This window comes from Entelurus aequoreus, linkage group LG07, assembly GCF_033978785.1.
Source record: "Entelurus aequoreus isolate RoL-2023_Sb linkage group LG07, RoL_Eaeq_v1.1, whole genome shotgun sequence".
Taxonomy (NCBI): domain Eukaryota; kingdom Metazoa; phylum Chordata; class Actinopteri; order Syngnathiformes; family Syngnathidae; genus Entelurus; species Entelurus aequoreus.
This window is the reverse complement of record NC_084737.1, coordinates 7,360,194-7,385,789: the sequence shown is the minus strand read 5'-3', so window position 1 is coordinate 7,385,789 and position 25,596 is coordinate 7,360,194. Positions and strand designations below refer to the sequence as shown.

Sequence of the window (25,596 nt, the reverse complement as noted above, 5' to 3'; positions counted from 1 at the left end):
ATGATTTGGTTCAGACTCAACTCTCGATTCAACACGATTCTTGTATACTATTTAGTATATAAATTGTAAAACCTTTTCAAAACAGGTTACAAATGACAAAAGCTCCTCTTGGCTGCTAACGGTACAACTTATACGCGCAGTGTTGGCATTAAAAAAAAAAAAAATTTTAATTACAAAAATATATATATTTACAAAAATCACAAATGTAATACGAATATAATAAAAAGCAAAAATTCAAGTATAAAACAAAATAAAAGCAAAAGTACCAATAATAATAATATTAATAATTATGTTTTTAATCCAAAAAATAATTCGGGAAAAAAATTGCTAAAATAAAAAAAGTTTTTATCGGTTTAGAATCGGAATGAATACAAATTAAAAATTGTATGTGAATAGATTTTTTGTGTTTTTTTCTTTGAGCCCCCGATATTTATGTACCGTATTTTGCGGACTATAAGGCGCACTTAAAATCCTTTCATTTTCTCAAAACTCGACAGTGCGCCTTATGACCTGGTGCGCCTAATGTACGGAATAATTCTGGTTGTGCTCGTGGACCTCGCAGCAATTTTATTTGGTACATGGCATCATGTTAACTGTGACCAGTAGATGGCAGTCACACATAAGAGATACGTGTAGACTGCAATATGACGCCAGTAAACAACACCAAAACTTTAAATGTTCCATTGAAAATAAAGAACATTACACACGGCACTCAAAAATCTGTCAAAATGTTTTAGTATAACTTTGAAGCCGCACCGCTTCATGGATTGTCGGCCCATTACGGCTACTGTAGTCAGAGATGCAGGTATTACTATGGTGTGTGTATAAGGACCGCAAAATGGCACCCTTTAGCAGACATATTATTTGGCGTTTTGTTTCACAATATTAGGCAAAACCAACTTTTCTTACCTTCTGGTACCTGCTGGTGTGTACTTGAAATCTGCATAAGTCCTGAAAATTTGCGCACGTCCGCCACTGTAGCCTATCTTCTTGTTATGGGACATTCACCCTCTGCTGTTGCCATTTCTAATACAAAGTAGTGTAAAGTTCTGTCGAAGGTGAGCCACGTAAATAAGACCGCCCAAAAAACGGCGCATCCTGAAGCGAATGTCAGAAAGCGGCTTGAAGATGGTCCAGTGTTTCCCATAAACTGCCAAGATACCTGTGGCGGTGGGGGCGTGGCTATGGGCGTGGTCACCATGACATCATCGAGTAATTTGCATAATTTACTACAATGATATGATTTTCTCTAAAAAGGCTAAAAAAATGTATACTTACTAATTAATAATAACAGTTTTGTTTTAAACGTCCATCCATCCAGTTTACAATATAATTACAACACTTTATGTACATATTTATATACAGATTTGAACAATAAGTTATTCACTGAAATATATTTATTAATTGTGGTTCTTACAAAAAATATATCTTATAAAAATATAAAAGCTAAAATGTCTCTTAAAGCTCTGCCCCTTTAATTAGTGCATACTAAATAATTTAACTTTAGCCTACTACTACAACCGTATTATTTACCAGCAACATAAAGTGAAACAGAGGCAGAGGTGTCCTGCCACAGTCAGTAACAAATAAACAGAAAACAGTAGTGGTGGTAGATAGACACAAAGCTTCATCAAACATCTGATCCACTGAACAAAGAGCTCCAAAAATCTTGATCCTACACTTCTCTTTTGTAAAGTAAATCTGAACAGCCTATATGGGCATCTACATCAACTATATGATTTGCCTGAGAAGCTGGACAGGACAAAAAAAAAATTTTTTTGTGGCGGCCTTAATTCTTTCGTGGCGGGCCGCCACAAATAAATGAATGTGTGGGAAACACTGTGGTCTGTAAAATGTAATTTATGCAACATTTTGACCAAAGAACCTCCATTACATGTTATGTAGACCACAAGGAAGTATTACATTTAGAAAAAAATTATAATAATATGACCCCTTTAATGCGCCTTATAATCCGGTGCGCCTTTTGTATGAAAAAAGACCTGAATAGACCTGCTTATCGGCAGTGCGCCTTATAATCCGGTGCGCCCTATGGTCCAGAAAATATGGTAAGCATAGTGAATGACCTAAAGGGGTTAAAATCCAACATCTTAGACTGAAGTACTTTTTAAAAGACAATTTTTAAAAGATATGAATAGTCTTCCCTTCTTACGTCGCTGTAGAGGTTGCCCTCTAGTGGATTCTCCTGACCACCACACACTGGCACGAGAGCCCGGTTGGATCAAGTCTTTTATTTTCATACACCAGTATGGTTTGCTTTTCAGCAGTATATAATTAGGACTTTTCAGTCCGGCGTTTCTCGCTCTGTTCTCCAGCTTGTCTCTCTCTCGCTCCAACTCCAACACCCGTGTCTCGCTCCGGCTGCTGCTAATAAGCATGGCAGGTGATTGGATGATCAGCCCCAGCTGGGTAATCCAATCACCTGCCAGCTGTGCTTCGAGGCCGGTCCTTCCACACCCCGCTCCGCGGCAGGCCCGCAGACCACGCCCCCCTCCACAGTCGCGTTTTAATATCTGTTGCTTCACGCTTATAACAAGTTTTTTTTACGTTTTAGCTATGAAAATATAATATTTTACTCATTTGTGGATGTTAACTATGCAACTATGCAATATTACATCAGTTTTTGAGATTTTTGGTCATGAAGAACAAATGTGTGAGGGGTTAATGTCGCTAACCTGAACGTTGTCTCCTCAGATGAGGTGCGCACTGGGACCTACCGCCAGCTGTTCCACCCCGAGCAGCTGATCACCGGCAAGGAGGACGCCGCCAACAACTACGCCCGTGGACACTACACCATCGGCAAGGAGATCATCGACCTGGTGCTGGACAGGGTCCGCAAACTGGTGTGTAGCTTCTGTTGTGCGCGACCAGTCTTCTTCTCAGGGAATAAAACACACTGGTCAATCCCAAGTTCTTTTGGATGACATTTATGTTGAGTAAAAAGACAGCGACAGAATGGTACAATACCACGTTTTACTGAAACTTCAGGAGACCAGCCCTTACAATAGCATCAGCAAGAAGAGGTCTAAATCCAAACCAAAAGAGTCCGCTTACGTAGAGCGAAAACAGCACTTCTCGCCCAGAAAAAAGCAGAAGAAAGAAGCGCAGCTGCTTCTTCAAAACAGATAAGGAACTGGCCAAAACAGCTCTTTGAGCCAACAAACAGGAGCCCTTAAGACAAAACAAAGTTTACTAGCGGGCATAAGATAAAAGCGAGGAGGTCACAAGAAGACACACTACTTGGGCAAATACTAGCTGCTTTAAACATGACTATGGATGAAAAAATAACACTTAAAATTAGAGATGTCCAATAATATCGGACTGCCAATATTATCGGCTGATAAATGCTTTAAAATGTAATATCGGAAATTATCGGTATCGGTTTCAAAAAGTAAAATTTATGACTTTTTGTGGCACTGCATTTGTGTGCCAGCCCAATCGCATAATATCTACGGCTTTTCACACACACAAGTGAATCCAACTATACTTGGTCAACAGCCATACAGGTCACACCGAGGGTGACCGCATAAACAACGTTAACACTGTTACAAATATGCGCCACACTGTGAACCCACACCAAACAAGAATGACAAACACATTTCGGGAGAACATCCGCACCGTAACACAACATGAACACAACAGAACAAATACCCAGAACCCCTTGCAGCACTAACTCTTCCGGGACGCTACAATATACACACCTCCTCATGCTCTCTCAGGGAGAGCATGTCCCAAATTCCAAGATGCTGTTTTGAGGCATGTTAAAAAAAATAATGCACTTTGTGACTTCAATAATAAATATGGCAGTGCCATGTTGGCATTTTTTTTCCATAACTTGAGTTGACTTATTTTGGAAAACCTTGTTACATTGTTTAATGCTTCACAACAAAATTAGGCATAATAATGTGTTAATTCCATGGCTGTATATATCGGTATCGGTTGATACCGGAATCGGTAACGTATTTTTCGGACTATAAGTCGCAGTTTTTTTCATAGTTTGGCCGGGCGTGCGACTAATACTCAGGAGCGACTTATGTGTGAAATGATTAACACATTAGCGTAAAATATCAAATAATATTATTTATCTCATTCACGTAAGAGACTAGACGTATAAGATTTCATGGGATTTAGCGATTAGGAGTGACAGATTGTTTGGTAAACGTATAGCATGTTCTATATGTTATAGTTATTTGAATGACTCTTACCATAGTATGTTACGTTAACATACCAGGCACCTTCTCAGTTGGTTATTTATGCCTCATATAACGTACACTTATTCAGCCTGTTGTTCACTATTCTTTAGACATTTTAAATTGCCTTTCAAATGTCTATTCTTGGTGTTGGCTTTTATCAAATAAACTTCGGCTTTTATCAAATAAACTTCCCCAAAAATTGCGACTTAAACTCCAGTACGACTTATATATGTTTTTTTCCTTCTTTATTATGCATTTTCGGCCGGTGCGACTTATACTCCGGAGCGACTTACACTACCGTTCAAAAGTTTGGGGTCACCCAAACAATTTTGTGGAATAGCCTTCATTTCTAAGAACAAGAATAGACTGTCGCGTTTCAGATGAAAGTTTTCTTTTTTTGGCCATTTTGAGCGTTTAATTGACCCCACAAATGTGATGCTCCAGAAACTCAATCTGCTCAAAGGAAGGTCAGTTTTGTAGCTTCTGTAACAAGCTAAACTGTTTTCAGATGTGTGAACATGATTGCACAAGGGTTTTCTAATCATCAATTAGCCTTCTGAGCCAATGAGCAAACACATTGTACCATTAGAACACTGGAGTGATAGTTGCTGGAAATGGGCCTCTATACACCTATGTAGATATTGCACCAAAAACCAGACATTTGCAGCTAGAATAGTCATTTACCACATTAGCAATGTATAGAGTGTACTTCTTTGAAGTTAAGACTAGTTTAAAGTTATCTTCATTGAAAAATAAGGACATTTTAATGTGACCCCAAACTTTTGAACGGTAGTGTATACTCCAAAAAATACGGTAATTAAAAGTTGGGCAATATCGGCAAAAAAGCCATTATCGGACATCTCTATTTAAAATACCTCATTCTCACACTTCACAAAATTATTCCGGGCATCCGTTTTCTATATCCTAACGAGGATCAAGGGGATGCTGGAGTCTACCCCAGCTGAGTAAACTGAGGCAGGAAGCGGGAGCGACACATTAGGAAGAACAAACTGTTTTAGGTATCAAGCTAATCAAAGTGCAGGACTGGTATGTTTCCAGCAGAGGCGCTGTTGTTGCAATGTTTGCAACATGATAGCAGGTGTGTCAAAATGGAAGTACACCCAATGCAGCATTATTCCGCTGACTGGCATAGAAACAGGAGTTCAGAACAATAGCAAAGACATTAAGATTTCGCTTAAATGCTGATCAGTACCTTGACTGTTCGTGGTCTTGATCCATGTCCTTGGTCTTTGTGTCCTAAGGCCGACCAGTGCACCGGCCTGCAGGGCTTCCTGGTGTTCCACAGCTTCGGCGGCGGCACCGGCTCGGGCTTCACCTCCCTGCTGATGGAGCGTCTGTCAGTGGACTACGGCAAGAAGTCCAAGCTGGAGTTCTCCATCTACCCGGCCCCCCAGGTGTCCACCGCCGTGGTGGAGCCCTACAACTCCATCCTGACCACCCACACCACCCTGGAGCACTCGGACTGCGCCTTCATGGTGGACAACGAGGCCATCTACGACATCTGCCGCAGGAACCTGGACATCGAGCGTCCGTCCTACACCAACCTGAACAGGCTCATCGGCCAGATCGTGTCGTCCATCACCGCCTCCCTTCGCTTCGACGGCGCCCTCAACGTGGATCTGACGGAGTTCCAGACCAACTTGGTGCCCTACCCTCGTATCCACTTCCCTCTGGCCACCTACGCCCCCGTCATCTCCGCCGAAAAGGCGTACCACGAGCAGCTGTCGGTGTCCGAGATCACCAACGCCTGCTTCGAGCCCGCCAACCAGATGGTCAAATGCGACCCCCGCCACGGCAAGTACATGGCCTGCTGCCTGCTGTACCGTGGAGACGTGGTGCCCAAAGACGTCAACGCCGCCATCGCCACCATCAAAACCAAGCGCACCATCCAGTTCGTGGACTGGTGTCCCACCGGCTTCAAGGTGGGCATCAACTACCAGCCGCCCACCGTAGTCCCCGGCGGGGACCTGGCCAAGGTCCAGAGGGCCGTGTGCATGCTGAGCAACACCACCGCCATCGCTGAGGCCTGGGCCCGACTGGACCACAAGTTTGACCTGATGTACGCCAAGCGCGCCTTCGTCCACTGGTACGTGGGCGAGGGCATGGAGGAGGGCGAGTTCTCCGAGGCCAGGGAAGACATGGCCGCCCTGGAGAAGGATTACGAGGAGGTGGGCGTTGACTCCGTCGACGGCGAAGGCGAGGAGGAAGGAGAAGAATATTAAAGAAGAAACGGTGAAGTTGTTCTCAAAAACATTCCAATAATGGTCAGTTCAATGTTTGAATTGTTCATGACGTTTGAATAAAACTTGGCATGTGAAGCTTTTTGTCATCTGGGATTTATTGAAACACCGCATCAGCTTTTATTTGACTTTCAAAACCTTAATTCATATTTTACAGCTTTTAGTTTAGAAGTTTAAATGTACAGGTTGGATAAATGTAACACTTAATTCAATTAATTTGCTGCAACCAGAATACTGAACGGACAGTTTGCAAGTAAAGTGAAGTTCCAATGGAAAGTTCTAGAAATGTTCCCTAATCATCTATAAACTAGCAGCGCCCTCTGGTGGTGGTTAAACTTGTACTTGTAAAAAAATTAAGACTCAAAACAAGAATAATTCAATTTGTTTGACCTTTTTTGAATTTGATTTGATGAAGGGACAAATATAATGCCAGTTTAGTGTAAGTCATTTATTTGTGTTAACAAAAAAGACACCAGGGGTGCAACTTTAAGGATTACACAATTTGAGATGTACATTATGAATTCAACCGACACCCGACATCAACGTATAAGGCATTTTGACCGATTAGAAATGTCAAAATGTTTCCTAAATATATAAGTGGGTGAGTAGGCAATGCAAAGTTCCTACGGCCAGCATGTTCGTGAACGCATCAGCTGTAGGTCGGCTGGTGGGCAGCGCTAATTAGTCGAAAGGTGAGCAAGTCTTTTGTTTCATGCACTTTTTTGAGCTGTCAAGGTGCTCTTCCGATGTTGAATTGTGGACATCGATGAAAGGATGAAATCAAGGTAACTCATATTTATATTTTCATTGTCATCTTGTGCTACAATGACCTAATGAACCAGGAACCAGCAAGTTGAAGAAACTTAAAATGTAATATTTCTATATTTCTTAAGTGGAGAATTTTTTCATTTTTATATGCTTTAAATTGTATATATATATTTCAAGTTATGGTTCGTAGGATGCAATTTTGGGGTAATTTAACGTGTTTCGGTTCCTGTTCAAAAGGTAGAGAGATTTTAAAAAATCCAAGTGTACGTAAATGTCTCACTGAAACCCACGTGCCATTGCTCTCGTCTTTAATTGGTCAGCGATGGGCGCGAAAAATGTAAACCGGAAGAAGATCGAAGAAACACACCATTGATCAAAAACCGTCGTCTACTGATGGCTTTGATATTCAAACGGACAGTCTAGTAAAGGTACAGTGCACCAGAAAATACACAAGTTCACTTTAAAGACTGTGACTTGTTTTCTCCTTGTTTTGTAGTTACGTCAACATGTTGCCTTGTATGTTTAAATATGGCGGAAATGGATGGTAACGCCTCTTTATTCTGGCTGACCACTAGAGAGCAGCATCCTAACATGATTGGTAACCAGGCTCAATCCATCCATTCATTTTTTACCGCTTGTCCCAGGCTCTGTCGTCTAAAAAGAAAAAGAAAAGGTAAACTGGGTGTAGTTTCCTAATGAAGCCTTATCTGGACGCTCCTCTACTTTCTCCTGCTCCGCTTGCCGCGGCAACAACAAACAAAACTCCAGATGGTCCTCTTCGTTTTGTATCGTTTACTTGTGAACTTAATCATTCAAAACGTCAAACAATAACTATGTGGGGGGAATAAACGGCAAAATAAAGCGAGTTTGTTACAGTAAGAAAGAGTTAGAAAAATTTAGAGTAAGGTAAAAAAAAAAAACATAGACATCTTAGAAGTAGACGCAACATTGGCTGCTGTGACGCGAGAAATTCGGCCGCCATCTTGAAGTGGTGATGAGGAGCCTGCGAGCAGCCTAAACTGACAGTTGACAGGTAGAAAACAAAGATGCCGGGCTGGTGCTAAGCGTTTTCCTGCTCAAATGAGCGGACTGTTGAACATAGGAATCGGGGGATTACTTTTCACAAGTAAGATTTAACATTAACATACTGTTGGTTGTATTTTGTGAAAAGATCATTACCACAGAGTTAGACTTAGACTTAGACAAACTTTAATGATCCACCAGGGAAATTGTTCAACACAGTAGCTCAGTTACAATGATGGAAAGGACAATGCAGGTATAAATAGACTAATATAGCGATAAAGAAAATCTAACATATATACGAATATATACATATGTGTACAGAATAATATATATACAGATATATTTTATTATGTCCAACATATATACAATACATACCAGTGACCTTGTACAATATTACGGTATATGTGACAGCAGCAGCATAAAATAGAGAATAGGTCCAGCAGGAAATAGAAAATAGACATTAAAAACAAAGAGAAGTAGTTAACATGTCAGGTAATAGGCAGATGTCATCTATTGCTGTATGGCCAGTGATTATACAGCTGGATGGAGTGTGGAATGAAGGAGTTCTTGAATCGCACAGTGCGGGAAGGAAGTTGAAGGAGCCTGTTGGAGTGTGAGCTCCGCTGTCCCTTAATTGTCAGGTGAAGTGGGTGGGCAGGATTGTCCATGATGGCGAGCAGTTTGTCCAGTGTCCTCCTGTCCCTCACTGACACAAACGCCTCCAATTGCGTGCCAATAGTTTGGCCGGCTTTACGGATCAGTTTATCAGTTGAGAAGGAGCAAAGATCTTCAATAGTACTGAAATCCTAGCCGCTAGCAAACAAGAGTATGACCATAATATAATTGCTTGTCAATTAAATTAATTACATTTAAAAATGTCATACTTGAATAACATAAAGTTGAAATAAAAGATGAAGATGAAGATTGTAAGACAGAATTTGTTTTTTTTCTGAATCCAGTGGTGGCTTTAGCTGATATAAAGACTTTCAGGTGTTTATATATGTTTATGTATTTGGCAGACGCTTTTATCCAAAGTGACATATATAAAGAATACATATAAAACAATCACTGTAAACATTATCATTTAAGGCAAGGGTCACCAACCTTTTTGAAACCAATAGCTACTTCTTGGGTACTGATTAATGCAAAGGGCTACCAGTTTGATACACACTTAAATAAATTGCCAGAAATAGCCAATTTGCTCAATTTACCGTTAACTCTATGTTATTATTAATAATTAATGATATTTACACTTAATTGAACCGTTTAAAAGAGGAGAAAACACGAAAAAAATGACAATTAAATTTTGAAACATAGTTTATTTTCAATTCCGACTCTTTAGAATTCAAAATTCAACCGAAAAAAAGAAGAGAAAAACTAGCTAATTCGAATCTTTTTATGGAACATCATTAGTAATTTTTCCTGATTAAGATTAATTTTAGAATTTTGATGACATGTTTTAAGTAGGTTAAAATCCAATCTACGCTTTGTTAGAATATATAAGAAATTGGACTAAGCTATATTTCTAACAAAGACAAATCATTATTTCTTCTAGGTTTTCCAGAACAAAAATTTTAAAACAAATTCAAAAGACTTTGAAATAAGATTTAAATTTGATTCTACAGATTTTCTAGATTTGCCAGAATATTTTTTTTGAATTTTAATCATAATAATAAGTTTGAACAAAATATTTCACAAATATTCTTCGTCGAAAAAACAGAAGCTAAAATGAAGAATTAAATTAAAATGTATTTATTATTCTTTACAATAAAAAAAATAAATTTACTTGAACATTGATTTAAATTGTCAGGAAAGAAGAGGAAGGAATTTAGAAGGTAAAAAGGTATGTGTTTAAAAATCCTAAAATCATTTTTAAGGTTGTATTTTTTCTCTAAAATTGTCTTTCTGAAAGTTATAAGAAGCAAATTTAAAAAATTAATGAATTTATTTAAACAAGTGAAGACCAAGTCTTTAAAATATTTTATTGGATTTTCAAATTCTATTTGAGTTTTGTCTCTCTTAGAATTAAAAATGTAGAGCAAAGCGAGACCAGCTTGCTGGTAAATAAATAAAATTTAAAAAATAGAGGCAGCTCACTGGTAAGTGCTGCTATTTGAGCTATTTTTAGAACAGGCCAGCGGGCTACTCATCTGGTCCTTACGGGCTACCTGGTGCCCGCGGGCACCGCGTTGGTGACCCCTGATTTAAGGGAAGAATGTAATAGAAAATATCAATACAAAGTGTCAAGACAGAATAAACTCTCTGCTGCTGCAGCAACAGAGATACAGTCTATAAGATATATAGATATATAATGTATTCATACATTGTTTATGTAGGATATACGCATGTATATATAACCTAATCATATTGTTTCTTCAATTTAAAAAAAAATGACCGTTTTTTTCCCCTTTTCTCTGGGATTATATTCCCAGTTTTGATCTCGGACGTCTGGTCACTTATAGCATATAAGAATATTCTATTACTGTTGAGCAAAGTATGAATAATAAAACATGTGTCCTTTATCATAGCTACACGTATGACAAAAAAGTGTGTGAAAATCAGTGGTATTCAGTGAGGTAAAATGAATTAAATGCGCTGACAGTTCATTGCTCCTGCCAAATGAATTGCACTGAGTGGAGCAGATCACCACTCCAAGATGGCGGCCCCGCGTCTCGTCAGCGCCAGTAGGCAGTAGCGCTCCATGCTGCGTACCCTTATAAGATGTCTATGATATTACCACACAAATTCTTCCGCCATATATGCAATTAAACAGTTACATAATCTTCACTGTATTAAAGCAGTATAAAATAGTACGTCATCAAATTATTCAGACAAATGTAATAATTACAAATAAAGTGTACCTTTATAATTATTCTAAGCAGGCAATATATACATGTTTGTATTATTTAAATAAAGTAAATAGTCCCCTTTTGGCTGAATAAACATAAAGCACCTTCCATAAAATGTAAATGAACTTAAATAGCATTTAGGCTCCTACACTGGGAACTAAATGACTTCAGACAGACGATCTTTGAAACTCTAAAACTGTATGAGATAAGTGCTCCTGTATAAAATCCTTTTTGCAGTAGATAGAAAACAGAACACTTTATTGTTGTCAAATATGAGAGCATGACAAAAATACAGGTGGCTAGGTGCAGTGTGTAATGTTCTATATTTTCAATGGAACATATAACATTTTGGTGTTGTTTACTTGAGTCATATTGCAGTCCACACGTATCTCTTATGTGTGACTGCCATCATATTGCAGTCTACACGTATCTCTTATGTGTGACTGCCATTTACTGCTCACACTTATCATTTCACCATGTGCCAAATAAAGTAGCTTCAAAGTCAAGCACAACCAAAATTATTCCGTACATTAGCAGCACCGGGTTATAAGTCGCACTGTCCAGTTTTGAGAAAATTAATGGATTTTAAGTGCGCCTTATAGTGCGAAAAATACGGTATGCTTGCATTATTAGGATAGGATAGACTTTATGTATCCCACAATGGGGAAATTGTGTGGTTGCAGTGCGGATAGTAAAAATCCACAAAAAATAAGGTGAAAACAAGAGGGTAACATCAAAGAACACGAAGGACATCAGATATATTTAAAAAAGCACAGAGTTCATGCAAACAGCTGCCACTTCAGCGGCACACTGCAAAAACTGAAATCTAAGTAAGATGAAATATCTCAAATAAGGGAGGTATTTGCTTATTTTCTGTCTAATAAGATAATTCTTCTCACTAAGCAGATTTTATGTTAGTCTTTTACTTGTTTTAAGGGTTTTGGTCCTAAATGATCTCAGTAAGATATTACAGCTTGTTGCTGAGATTTGATGACCTATATTGAGTAAAACATGCTTGAAACTAGAATATCAACGGTTGTAAAGCTGTGTCATCAACACTCACAAGTATAAAACTACTTTTTTAAAGTAATTTCTTATTTCAAGCATGAAAAAAAAAATAATGAATTTGACATAATTGTGTCTCATAATTAAAACAGATGACAGCCAAATGGACTTTGCTGTTTTATTTTCAATGAAACAATAGAAAATAGGTACTCATATAGTAGTACAGTAAACTGACATTTGACATTTCAAACTATTTTGAAAATAAATAGTTCATGCACATTCAGGTAAATTCCTCAAAATTACAATTACAATTTTTTTGGGCGGGCTGTATATATGCGCACTAATTGACTGAAAGAGCACGCACTTGGCGTGATGATGTCATGTTATCCATGGAAAAATGCATTTTTAGACAATATGATTTGCCTGAGCGGCTAGGAGACCCCGAGAGTAACAAGCGGTTGCCTTGTTGCCTTTCCATTAAGAACAATAAACTAGTTTTTAGTATAAGTTTGCTGGTTTCAAGAAATGTAATGCCGAGCGCATATCATTATGTCAAGATAATGGCACTAGCATTTACTTAATTTAAGAATATTTTTCAACATATTGAGCAAAAAGGTCTTTTTTTTTTCTACCAAGAAAAGTGCACTTGTTATTAGTGAGAATATACTTATTTTAAGGTATTTTTGGGTTCATTGAGGTTAGCTAATTTTACTTGTTTTGGAAAGTCTTGACAAGCCAAATGTTCTTGTTCTATTGGCAGATAATTTTGCTTGGTTCAAATAAAATACCCCTCATTTATGTATTTTTTTTCCTTGTTTTTGAACACTGACTTTTTGCAGTGCACAATTTCTGCCCACTTGCTTTGTACAATCCGCACGTTTTAACGAGAATCCATCCAAGCAGACCGACATGTCCGATACATGCTCATTCAGCCAGGGCTCCGTGAAGCTCGTTCTTCCTGATGCTCATCGCAAGCTCCGAGCCCCCGTCTAGTCCTCCACATCGCTTCTGGGGCCGTATTTATCAAGCTTCTTAGAATTACTCCTAAGAAGTCTGCTAAGAGTTGACTTAAGAGTAAATAAACTCTTCGCTGAAAGCTGCACTTAAAAGTTAGTTATCAAGCGTCTTACACTTTCAGCGAAGTGTAGGACTGAATCTTAAGTGTCACACTCAGAGCTGAATTACGACATTACTATGTGCCGTAAACGAAATTTTAGGTGACGTCATTTCTGTGTCCATAGAAATGACCAATCACGGAAGGGAATCCCTTGTCTAAGAATAAATAAATATCTTAGAAATATTTAAGTGGACAATGGGAGTGTATATTTTGACAATAAACTACAAAATAATACAAAACAAACTAGTCCCCGCCCGCACTCACGCTACCGCTCCCTCTCTTCTCTCGCCCACACACTCAGACGTCACTCACCTCACACATACGCTACTCTCATAACATTTTCTTTCCAATTCATTAATTAGGCAACTAATTTGAAACTGGTGTGGGTGGCTCTATATATACTAGCCCACTGCAGCCACATGCAGAAATCAACAAGGAATCAAAAATGATTAAATCTGTGACAAAGATAATACCCGCTCTGTCTAAACGATACCGTTTGATCAGCTGCTCGTCATCAAACAAAACCAGGACATCCTTCCGCTCCCTGAACGTTCGCGCACGTCTCTCTCGCCTCAGTGCCATCCCCTGCTGGCAACTCCTAACCACTTAAGACACCTCTGAAGGTCTCTTAAATATTGTGGAGAGTAGGAGTGATTCTTAGACTTAAGAAAGTTGATAAATAGCTTTTATTCTTAAGTTTGAGAGTAGGACTAAATTTCGCAAATTCTCAGGACTTAAGTGTAAAATGGCACTCTAAGACGCTTGATAAATACGGCCCCTGGTCTCTACACGTGGACTCCGTTGCGGTAGAGAGTCTCTCGTGCAAACATGGCCATGGCCAAAAGGCTCCTTAGGGGCAGATCTAAAAGTTCACAACAAAAAGCACAGCAGAAGTCATGTTGAACAGTCCCGAAGGGGCCCCAACCAAAGGGCAAAAAACACAGGAAATAAGAGAGAAACAGCAAGAACACAAAATTCGGGCACACATGAGCTCAGACCTCCTGCAAACAGCAGCACCATCTTAGCTATGATTACGTATTATCATTACATCAGTGGTTCATTTCCTCTCAAAATAATGTTGGCAATAATATCGTTTATCAGCAATCATTTGTAGGTCAATATGTCGTCCTAGGTTTGCTCCTCTTCTGGAGGGTCTACGCAGGAACAAGGAGCAGGGAGAGGTGGTCAGATGTGCTCAGGTGGGGGAGAGGAACAGGTTAGTAGACTCAGATTAGAGTAAACCCAGTCCAAGGTATTCTCACTGTACGTAGATTATTGCACAAATCTGGGGAGCACCGTCTTCAAGCAGGCTTTGGTAAAGTCCCCAACCACGACTAAGGCTCCTTCTGGTTGGGCCTGCATCTGTTTGTCGATGGCATCACGCAGTAGGGAGAGGGCGAAGCTAACGTTAGCCAAGGGTGGTGTGTAAACAGCTGTTAGAATACCATTGGTGACCTCTCTGGGTAGGTAGAAGGGTCTGCATACTAATGAGATGGTCTGTAGACCGGGACCGCAGTGGGGGTAAACCATTTTACAGTTTGTGCTCCAGTCATCCGGTGTGGAGATGCACAGCCCCTCCCCGTCGGCTCTTACCGGATTCTTTGATACGATCAAAGCGGTGGAGGTTGTGGCGTGCTAGCTGAGCAGCCGTGTGGGTGTAGCCACGATTCTGTGATAACCGCTCAGCTGCCCGAAGGTTGTTGTACTTAAAGCAACTGCAAAAACAATAGTCAAAGATCCTCTTTGTGACAGGAACACACTGCTTTGTTTTTAAGGACCTACTTGAAAACCGCTAGTCAAAGATTCTCCGTAATACAGAACCACTGTGCTAGTTTTTTAGGACCTACAGCCAAAATGCTTGTCAAAGATCTTACATGTGACAGGAGCGATGTGCTGTTTTTAGAAGTCTGCCGCAAAAACTTTGCTGATAAGTCTCATTTTGAACTGAACTGGTCTGAAGTCATTTATTGCCATGGAGTCTGTAGTACTGGAGTATGTAGTATCATGCCTAATAGTACTGGTATATGTAGTACTGGAGTATGTAGTATCATGCCTAATAGTACTGGTATATGTAGTACTGGAGTATGTAGTATCATGCCTAATAGTACTGGAGTATGTAGTATCATGCCTAATAGTACTGGTATATGTAGTACTGGAGTATGTAGTATCATGCCTAATAGTACTGTTATATGTAGTACTGGAGTATGTAGTATCATGCCTAATAGTACTGCTGTATGTAGTACTGGAGTATGTAGTATCATGCCTAATAGTACTGGTATATGTAGTACTGGAGTATGTAGTATCATGTCTAATAGTACTGGTATACGTAGTACTGGAGTATGTAGTATCATGCCTAATAGTACTGCTGTATGTAGTACTGGAGTATGTAGTATCATGCCTAATAGTACTAGTATATGTAGTACTGGAGTATGTAGTATCATGCCTAATAGTACTGCTGTATGTAGTACTGGATCATGCCTAATAGTACTGGTATATGTAGTACTTGAGTATGTAGTATCATGCCTAATAGTACTGGTATATGTAGTACTGGAGTATGTAGTATCATGCCTAATAGTACTGCTGTATGTAGTACTGGAGTATGTAGTATCATGCCTAATAGTACTGGTATATGTAGTACTGGAGTATGTAGTATCATGCCTAATAGTACTGGTATATGTAGTACTGGAGTATGTAGTATCATGTCTAATAGTACTGGTATACGTAGTACTGGAGTATGTAGTATCATGCCTAATAGTACTGCTGTATGTAGTACTGGAGTATGTAGTATCATGCCTAATAGTACTGGTATATGTAGTAATGGAGTATGTAGTATCATGCCTAATAGTACTGGTATATGTAGTACTGGAGTATGTAGTATCGTGCCTAATAGTACTGGTATATGTAGTACTGGAGTATGTAGTGTCATGCCTAATAGTACTGCTGTATGTAGTACTGGAGTATGTAGTATCATGCCTAATAGTACTGGTATATGTAGTACTGGAGTATGTAGTATCATGCCTAATAGTACTGGTATATGTAGTACTGGAGTATGTAGTATCATGCCTAATAGTACTGGTATATGTAGTACTGGAGTATGTAGTATCATGCCTAATAGTACTGGTATATGTAGTACTGGAGTATGTAGTATCATGCCTAATAGTACTGGTATATGTAGTACTGGAGTATGTAGTATCATGTCTAATAGTACTGCTGTATGTAGTACTATGCCTAATAGTACTGGTTGTACTTGTGTGTGTGTGTGTGTGTGTCTCAGTGTAGTTTAATGACTTGTAATACTGGTGTGTGTAGTATGACTGGTAGTACTGGTGTGTAGTATTATGACTTACAGTAGTGGTGTATGTGTAGTATAATGACTAGTAGTACAGGTGTGTGTAGTATTATGACTTATAGTAGTGGCATGTGTTTAGTATAATGACTGATAGTACTGGTGTGTGTAGTATTATGACTTAAAGTAGTGGTGTGTGTGTAGTAAAAACATCGGACTTGGTAGTACTGGTCTGTGTAGTATTATGACTTATAGTAGTGGCATGTGTTTAGTATAATGACTGGTAGTACTGGTGTGTGTAGTATTATGCCTAATAGTACTGGTATATGTAGTACTGGAGTATGTAGTATCATGCCTAATAGTACTGGTTGTACTTGTGTGTGTGTGTGTGTGTCTGTGTCTGAGTGTAGTTTAATGACTTGTAATACTGGTGTGTGTAGTACTATGACTGGTAGTACTGGTGTGTAGAATTATGACTTACAGTATTGGTGTGTGTGTAGTATAATGAATAGTAGTACTGGTGTGTGTAGTATTATGACTTAAAGTAGTGGTGTGTGTGTGTAGTATGACTGGTAGTACTGGTGTGTGTAGTATTATGACTTATAGTATTGGTGTGTGTGGGGTATAATGACTGGTAGTACTGGTGTGTGCAGTATTATGACTTGTACTAGTGGTGTGTGTGTGTAGTATAATGACTGGTTGTGTGTGTGTGTGTGTGTGTGTGGTATTGTGACTTGTAGTAGTGGTGTGTGTGTGTGTGTAGTATAATGACTGGCAGTACAAGTGTGTGCGGTATTATGACTTATAGTAGTGGTGTGTGCGTGTAGTATAATGACTGGTAGTACTTGTGTGTGTAGTATTATGACTTATAGTAGTGGTGTGTGTGTAGTATAATGACTGGTAGTACATGTGTGTGTAGTATTATGATTTATAGTAGTGGTGTGTGTGTGTAGTATAATGACTGGTAGTACAGGTGTGTGTAGTATTATGACTTACAGTAGTGGTGTGTGTGCAGTATAATGACTGATAGTACAGGTGTGTGTAGTATTATGACTTACAGTAGTGGTGTGTGTGCAGTATAATGACTGGTAGTACAAGTGTATGTAGTATTATGACTTACAGTAGTGGTGTGTGTGCAGTATAATGACTGGTAGTACAGGTGTGTGTAGTATTATGACTTACAGTAGTGGTGTGTGTGCAGTATAATGACTGGTAGTACAGGTGTGTGTAGTATTATGACTTACAGTAGTGGTGTGTGTGCAGTATAATGACTGGTAGCACAGGTGTGTGTAGTATTATGACTTGTAGTAGTGGTGTGTGTGCAGTATAATGACTGGTAGTACAGGTGTGTGTAGTATTATGACTTACAGTAGTGGTGTGTGTGCAGTATAATGACTGGTAGTACAGGTGTGTGTAGTATTATGACTTACAGTAGTGGTGTGTGTGAAGTGTAATGACTGGTAGTACAGGTGTGTGTAGTATTATGACTTATAATAGTGGTGTGTGTGCAGTATAATGACTGGTAGTACAGGTGAGTGTAGTATTATGACTTATAGTAGTGGTGTGTATGTAGTATGACTGGTAGTACAGGTGTGTGTGTGTGTGTGTAGTATTATGACTTCTAGTAGTAGTAGTGGTGTGGGTGTGTGGTATAATGACTGGTAGTACTTGTGTGTAACATGAAGTGTATTGAATATGTACGTAGTACAAGTGCTACTTTGAGGTAAACGGGCCGTCCTGACGATGTGTTGATGACGTCATGACGATGTGTTGACGTCATGACGAGTACTGAGCGCTCATGTTGAACAATCACTTTTGTTGTTGTCACCCAGCAGGACAACTTCGGTTCTGTGTGAGGACAACAATGTCCAATGTCTCCTTTTCAGACCCTCCCACTCACACATTCCTCCCTCTTGGGCTACACACACACACACACACACACACACACACACACACACACACACACACACACACACACACACACACACACACACAAACACACACACACAAATGTATGTAAATTGTGGTTTTCAATGGAAAACTTTGTTTGAAAAGTGAACTTGTCAAACGTCACATGACACAAAGATCTTTAACAAAGTACTTTCTGTAAGTCTTTTGTGTACTTGTACTTCTTCAAAGTATATTTTTCATCAGGACTACACAGCTTTTGTTAGGGTTGGGAATTTGGGGTTAAGGTTAGAGTTAAAGTTGGGGGTTTGGGTTTGGAGTAAGGTTGTTTTGATTTGGTTTCGGGGTTGGGTTTGGAGTTAGGGTTACAGTTGGGTTTGGGGTAAAGACTGTAGTTAGAGTTGAAGTTTTGGTTTGGTTTGGGGTTAGGTTGCACTTTGAGTTAGGCGTTAGGCCATTAAGGTTTGTAAGTCTGGGTTTGTTTAGGGTTGGAGTTAGGGTTTGTGGTAAGGTTGGATTTGTTCATTGTTAGGGTTAGTGGCCGTAACAGTTGGGGATTGAAGTTAGGGATTGGTTTGGAGTTGGCGTTATGGTTACAGTTGAGGTAGGGGCTAGGATTTGGGGTTAAGGTGAGTTATGGTTGGGGTTGACAAGATTAGGCTTTGGTTTAGTGTTGTGGTTAGGGTTGGAGTTGAAGTTAGGGTTACAGTTGGGGTAGGGTCTAGGATTTGGGGTTAAGGTGAGTTATGGTTGGGGTTGACAAGGTCAGGCTTTGGTTTAGTGTTGTGGTTAGGGTTGAAGTTAGGGTTACAGTTGGGTTTGAGGTTATGGTTGGGGTTAAAGTTTGGTCTGGACGGTTATGGGTTAGAATTGGGCCTTTGGGTTTGTTTAGGGTTGGAGTTAGGGTAAAGGGTGAGGTTGGAGTTTTGTTTGCCAGGGTTTGAGTTAGCAGTGGGGTTGCAGTTGAAGTTAGGGTTTGGTTTGGGGTTGGAGTTAGGGTTACATTTGGGTTTGGGGTAAAGGCTGTAGTTAGAGTTGAAGTTTTGGTTATGTTTGGGGGTAGTTTGCACTTTGAGTTAGGGGTTAGACCGTTAAGGTTTGTAAGTCTGGGTTTGTTTAGGGTTTGTGGTAAGGTTAGAGTTGTTCATTGTTAGGGTTAGTGGCCATTACGGTTGGGGATTGAAGTTAAGGATTGGTTTGGAGTTGGCGTTAAGGTTACAGTTGAGGTAGGGTCTAGGATTTGGGGTTAAGGTGAGTTATGGTTGGGGTTGACAAGGTCAGGCTTTGGTTTAGTGTTGTGGTTAGGGTTGGAGTTGAAGTTAGGGTTACAGTTGGGTTTGAGGATATGGTTGGGGTTGAAGTCAAAGTTTGGTCTGGACGGTTATGGGTTAGAATTGGGCCTTTGGGTTTGTTTAGGATTGGAGTTAGGGTTAAGGTTGAAGTTGGAGTTTTGTTTGTCAGGGTTTGAGTTAGCAGTGGGGTTGCAGTTGAAGTTAGTGTTTGGTTTGGGGTTGGAGTTAGGGTTACATTTGGGTTTGGGGTAAAGGCGGTAGGTAGATTTGAAGTTTTGGTTATCTTTGGTTGTAGGTTGCACTTTGGGTTAGTTTGGTTTGGGGTTATACCGTTAAGGTTTGTAAGTCTGAGTTTGTTTAGGGTTGGAGTTAGGGTTTGTGGTAAGGTTGGAGTTTGTTCATTGTTAGGGTTAGTGGCCGTTACGGTTGGGGATTGAAGTTGGGTTTGGAGTTGGCGTTAAGGTTACAGTTGGGGTCGGGGCTAGGGTTTGAGATTAAGGTGAGTTATGGTTAGGGTTGATGTTAAGGTTAGGCTTTGGTTTAGTGTCGTGGTTAGGGTTGGAGTTGAAGTTAGGGTTACAGTTGGGTTTGGGGTTATGGTTGGGGCTGAAGTTATAGTTTGGTCTGGGTTTGGACGGTTATGGGTTAGATTTGGTCCTTTGGGTTTGTTTAGGGTTGGAGTTAGTGTTAAGGGTGAGGTTGGAGTTTTGTTTATTGTTAGGGTTTGAGTTAGCATTGGGGTTGAAGTTAGGGTTTGGTTTGGGGTTGGAGTAAGAGTTACAGTTGGATTTGGGGTTACAGTTCGAGTTAAAGTTGGTTTTAGTTATGGTTGGGCTTACATTTAGAGTTGCGGTTTGTTTCGGGTTGAAGTTAGGGTTTTAGATGTTGTTATGATTTTGGTTACGTTATGGTTGTAGTTGGAACTTGGAGGGTTCATGTATTGCTTCTCTCCTGGAAATATGTTTTCTTTAGAAATCCAATGGTATGTTTTTAAGGCTCTGACTTGTTGAGTCTAACCTGCAAGAAGTTTTGAGATGACTTGAACTCCAACTTTTTGTTTTTTATATTGATTGGGATTTTGTTGAACTCTGAAGTTTGTGGGTGTTTGACTTTGGAGTTTCCAGTGAGCGCAAACAATCAGAAGCGCATGTGACTTGGAATCAGATCAAACATTTTGCGTTTCCTCGAGGTTTTCCCGTCGCCGCTTTGGCTTACGAGAAAGCGTGGAATGTTTTTCCCAAAAGCAGGAAGCGCAGCAGGAAGTGTTCCAAAGTCTTGAGAAACACTTCCAGGGAGCGTCAGCGTGTCCTCGCAGACCTCTGATGGTTTTGTTTGGACTCTGAAGTCATGCCGGGACGGTCGCCACGGCTGACTCACACATGCTGGCGCTGCGCTTTTTTTTGTTTTTTTGTTTAGTTTTTTTTTCCACATGCGCTCAAAGTTTCCTGGATCGTGCTAAGCGAGCTGGAAGATTCCGCATCCACGCGGGTGAAAACAAATCCCCCAAGCCCACACTTTGCCCCTTCAGCGCGAGGAGAAAGTTGTGGAAAAGAGAATGTCAAAGACAACAAGCAAGAGCTGTAAAAAGTACTTTCACTTTAGCGAGCGTCTCGTCCTCGCTCAACAGCGAAAGGAAAACAGAACAACATCGATGGTCCTTCTCAAAGCTTTAAAAGTATTTTTGAGGACATCCTAGACCTTTTCAATAAAACTAACCATCAAATTAGGATTTTTGTTTGCATTGTTTTTTTTTAATACATTCTTTTCTTGATAAACTATTTTCAAAAATAGTTTGAAAAAAAAAAGCAATTGTTCTCATAGGGTTATAATTAAAGTTTTTTTTTAGTATTCTTGTTGTAATTATTTGAAAACAAAACTTCTCAAAAGATTCTGACTTTTTTTTCCTTGAAAAATATAGTTTTTTATTTTAATACAATTTTATATCTAATGGAATTATAGCTTTTTAACGTATGCCCCCAAAATTATAACTATTGTCATTATTAGAATTATTACTAATAATGTAATAATTAAATACTAAAAATAATTGTAAATAATTAGAATTATTACTTTTTCAGTTTGACAGTTTTCCCACCATTTTTTTATTAAGGTCATGAATATATATGTATGTATAAAAATAAAAATAAATTGTATTCTTGTTGTAATTATTTGAAAACAAAACTATTCTCAAAAGGTTTTGACTTTTTTTTCCTTGAAAAATAGTTTTTTATTTTAATACAATTTTATAACTAATGGAATTATAGCTTTTTAACGTATGCCCCCAGAATTATAACTATTGTCATTATTAGAATTATTACTAATAATGTAATAATTAAATATTAAAAATAATTCTAAATAATTAGAATTAATACTCTTTTTCAGTTTGACAGTTTTCCCACCATTTTTTTTATTAAGGTCATGAATATATATATGTATAAAAAAAAATATATATATATATATATTCTTGTTGTAATTATTTAAAAACAAAACTATTCTCAAAAGATTTTGACTTTTTTTTTCCTTGAAAAATATATATTTTTTATTTTAATACAATTTTATAACTAATGGAATTATAACTTTTTAACATATGACGCCAAAATTACAACTATTGTCATTAGAATTATTACTAACAATGTAATAATTAAATATTACAAATAATTCTAAATAATTAAAATTATTACTCTTTTTCAGTTTGTCAGTTTTCCCACCATTTTTTTTATTAAGGTCATGAATTATGTCTTTTTTTTAGCACAATTTTAAACCTCATTGGATTGTGACTTTTTTGCAAATATACCTTCTTTTTTTTTAATGTTAAAAGAAAATGTGTTACATTTTATAAAGATTATTAATATTGATTTTTTAATTCCAATTTTATATCTCAGAAGATTGACTCTCTTATTATTTAATTTTTTTTAGGAATATTTAGGAATACCGCTTTTTTTTTTTCTTGGAAAAACATTTTTTTTGTGCTGAGGATGAACTTTTTTTTTTGGAATAAGTATACATTTTTTAAATATGTCTTCATTTTTATTTACATTTTATTTAGGATTATTGCTGAATTTTTTTGAAATATTTTAAGATGAGGATTTTTCTCTTGATAAAAAGTGAAACTTTAGCCTCACGTGAAGAAAAATATATTAAAATTTTTTATAAATAGCGTATAAAATAGAATTGTATTGACGCATAATTACACATTTCACCTTGTTTTATAAGATGAGTTTTCTTGACGAAAAAAATCAAATTATATTCTTATGGTCCTAAAATCCTGTATCGGCACCTTTTGTCCAGATCCTCACTAAAATGACCAATCTTCCTTTTTGATCCTTGCACTCAAGTTTATTGCGCATTTGATTGAAAAGTCATGTCCATGAATGAATGTATGGAACATAAATATTGTTACTTCCTGCTCACTGTTCAACTTTTCCTGGAAAAAAAACATAAAAGTGCTGATGTGATATTTTTAGATGAAGCCCATAAACTTCCTGCCATTGTCTTGGAGGACTTTCTGTTTTTGGTACGTGCGTGTGTGTGTGAGAGTGTGTGTGTGTGTTGTGTGCTCGCTGGCGGCTGTCACAGCTTTTATGTAACGCAGATGTTGTTTGGGGGTGAAATCACTGGACACAATATTAGGTACGGTCTGAAAAGGTCCCACACAAAACTAGCTTCAATAATTCTGCTATTTAATCACCAAGGATGTCAACGCTGCATTCCCCCCGTGGCCCCCAAATGGACAAGCGGTAGAAAATGGATGGATGGATGGATGTCAACGTGAACATCTGCTTGCGAACATCACACAAGTGTGTGTGTTTTCTCCATCTGGCTAACAGTCAACTGTCTAAAGGTTTCTTCCTTCCCATGTGATGTTTGCTCCTTTTATGGCGCCTAAGTTCCCTTGTCGCCATGACAACATGTATGCAAATGATTTCTTTATCTTTATGGTGGATGTCCTGTGTGCAGAGTAACGTCCTGCTTCCGATGAAAGAACATTAACTGAAATTTTCAACGGCATTCTCCTTCCCCAAAGAAAGCTTCTCTTTTGCGTTTCCGTTTGAGATTCAGATTGTTTTTGTTTGAATTTTTTCAAACATTATTAAAAAAAAAAAAATCTTAAATTATAACATACACTCAAAAATAATGTTTCTAAAAATATATTTTTTTAAATTTTCTTTTTGTTTTGAGTAATTTCCCCCCAAAAGATTATTTTGAAGAAATAATAATAAAAAAGCTCTTTGAATATACTGTAATTAAAAAAATTTATGGAGCATTTATTTTCCAAAAAATATTACAAATATATTTTTTTTAATTTTTGAATAGGCTATTGTATTTAAAAATATATATTTTGTATTTTTGGGAGAAAATGTTCTTGGAAAAAACTGTTTTAAAATATGAAAAATGCTCTTTGAATATACTGTAATTAAAAACATTTATGGAGCATTTATTTTTTTAAAAATATTACAAACATTTTTTTTTTATTCTTCTATTGGCTATTGTATTTAAAAATATATTTTCTATTTTTTGATGGAAAATGTTCTTGAAAAAAAAAAAGACAGTTTTACAATGTTTTTTAAAGCAATTTTATGTTTTTGAAAAGCCATTTTCCCCAAAACCATTACTGAATAAATAATACTTTTTAAAAAAAAAATTAATGAAAATGTTTTTCAAAATGTTTTTCAAAAATATTTTCTTGAATTTTTTTAATTTAGAAAATTGTTCTGAAAGAAATACATTTTCGAAAACTGTTCCTGGGAAAACATTTTTAATTTTTTTATTTTTTTTTTTAAAAGTAATTTCCACAAAATGTTTCAAGAAACTATTTTCCAAAAGCAAATATTTAAAGTAAATCATTTTTAAATTTTATTGAAAAGTAATTTTCAAAAAATGGTCTAAAAAGACTTTAAAATGTTCTTGAAAATTATAGTTAAAAAAGAATTCAAATAGAAACTTTTTTTTTTCAGGGTTTTTTCAAAAGTATTTTTTCATAAATGTTACGAATATTTGTTTAAATTCCTGAATAGGCTTGGGTGTTTGACAAAAAAAATTTTTTAAAATGTGAATGTTTTTTGGAAAAAAAGTTGTAAAATATATAAACATTTAAAATGGTTTTAGTAAAATATTTTTAAGAAACAATTTTGACCAAAGCAATTATATAAAATAAATCATTAAATATTCTAAATATGTTCTTCGAAAAAAAAAATATTGACAAGGTTATTTTTGAAGAAAATGTTCCCGAAGAAACATATTTTCTTTGAAAAACAATTTTTTAAAACTACATCCCTAAAACAATTATTTAAAATAAATCATTTAAAAATGCTTTAAAAATGTTATTGAAAAGTAATTTTACATTTTTTTCTTAATAGTTTAAAAGTGTAGTTTTTAAAAATACATTGTTTTATTGGAAAACTATTTTAAAGATTTTTTTAAAATATGATTTTATTTTAAGTAATTTAAAAAAATGTTACAAATACATTTTTTAAATGATTGAATAGGTTCTCGTATTAAAAATTTTTTTTTGAGAAGCATATTTAAAAACAATTGAAAAAAACCAGTAAATCATGTTCAAAATGTTCTTTGAGAGAACCATTTTCCCAAATGATTATTCAAAATGTACACTACCGTTCAAAAGTTTGGGGTCACCCAAACAATTTTGTGGAATAGCCTTCATTTCTAAGAACGAGAATAGACTGTCGAGTTTCAGATTAAAGTTATTTTTTTCTGGCCATTTTGAGCGTTTAATTGACCCCACAAATGTGATGCTCCAGAAACTCAATCTGCTCAAAGGAAGGTCAGTTTTGTAGCTTCTGTAACGAGCTAAACCGTTTTCAGATGTGTGAATTTGCACAAGGGTTTTCTAATCATCAATTAGCCTTCTGAGCCAATGA

At 37.4% G+C, this 25,596-nt stretch overlaps 1 protein-coding gene and 1 long non-coding RNA gene across 7 annotated transcripts in view; both read left to right on the top strand.

The window, feature by feature from the left end:
* Positions 1-6,550, top strand: part of LOC133653339 (tubulin alpha-1A chain) — an 11,031-nt gene extending 4,481 nt beyond the window's left edge. The window contains exons 3-4 of the mRNA XM_062052512.1: positions 2,713-2,861; positions 5,474-6,550. Of these exons, the coding sequence (XP_061908496.1) occupies positions 2,713-2,861; positions 5,474-6,454 (1,130 nt within the window). The 3' untranslated portion in view covers positions 6,455-6,550. The remainder of the gene's footprint in view (positions 1-2,712; positions 2,862-5,473) is intronic.
* Positions 6,551-7,567: 1,017 nt separating this feature from the next.
* Positions 7,568-25,596, top strand: part of LOC133653338 (uncharacterized) — a 45,160-nt gene continuing 27,131 nt past the window's right edge. For 2 of the 6 annotated variants that reach the window (XR_009826707.1, XR_009826703.1), the window contains exons 1-3: positions 7,588-7,668; positions 14,367-14,450; positions 23,410-23,516. This is a non-coding gene — a long non-coding RNA (uncharacterized LOC133653338). Of the gene's footprint in view, positions 7,669-14,366; positions 14,451-23,409; positions 23,559-25,596 lie in introns of all 6 variants that reach the window. The other 4 variants (XR_009826704.1, XR_009826705.1, XR_009826708.1 and 1 more) reach the window with 4 other exon arrangements.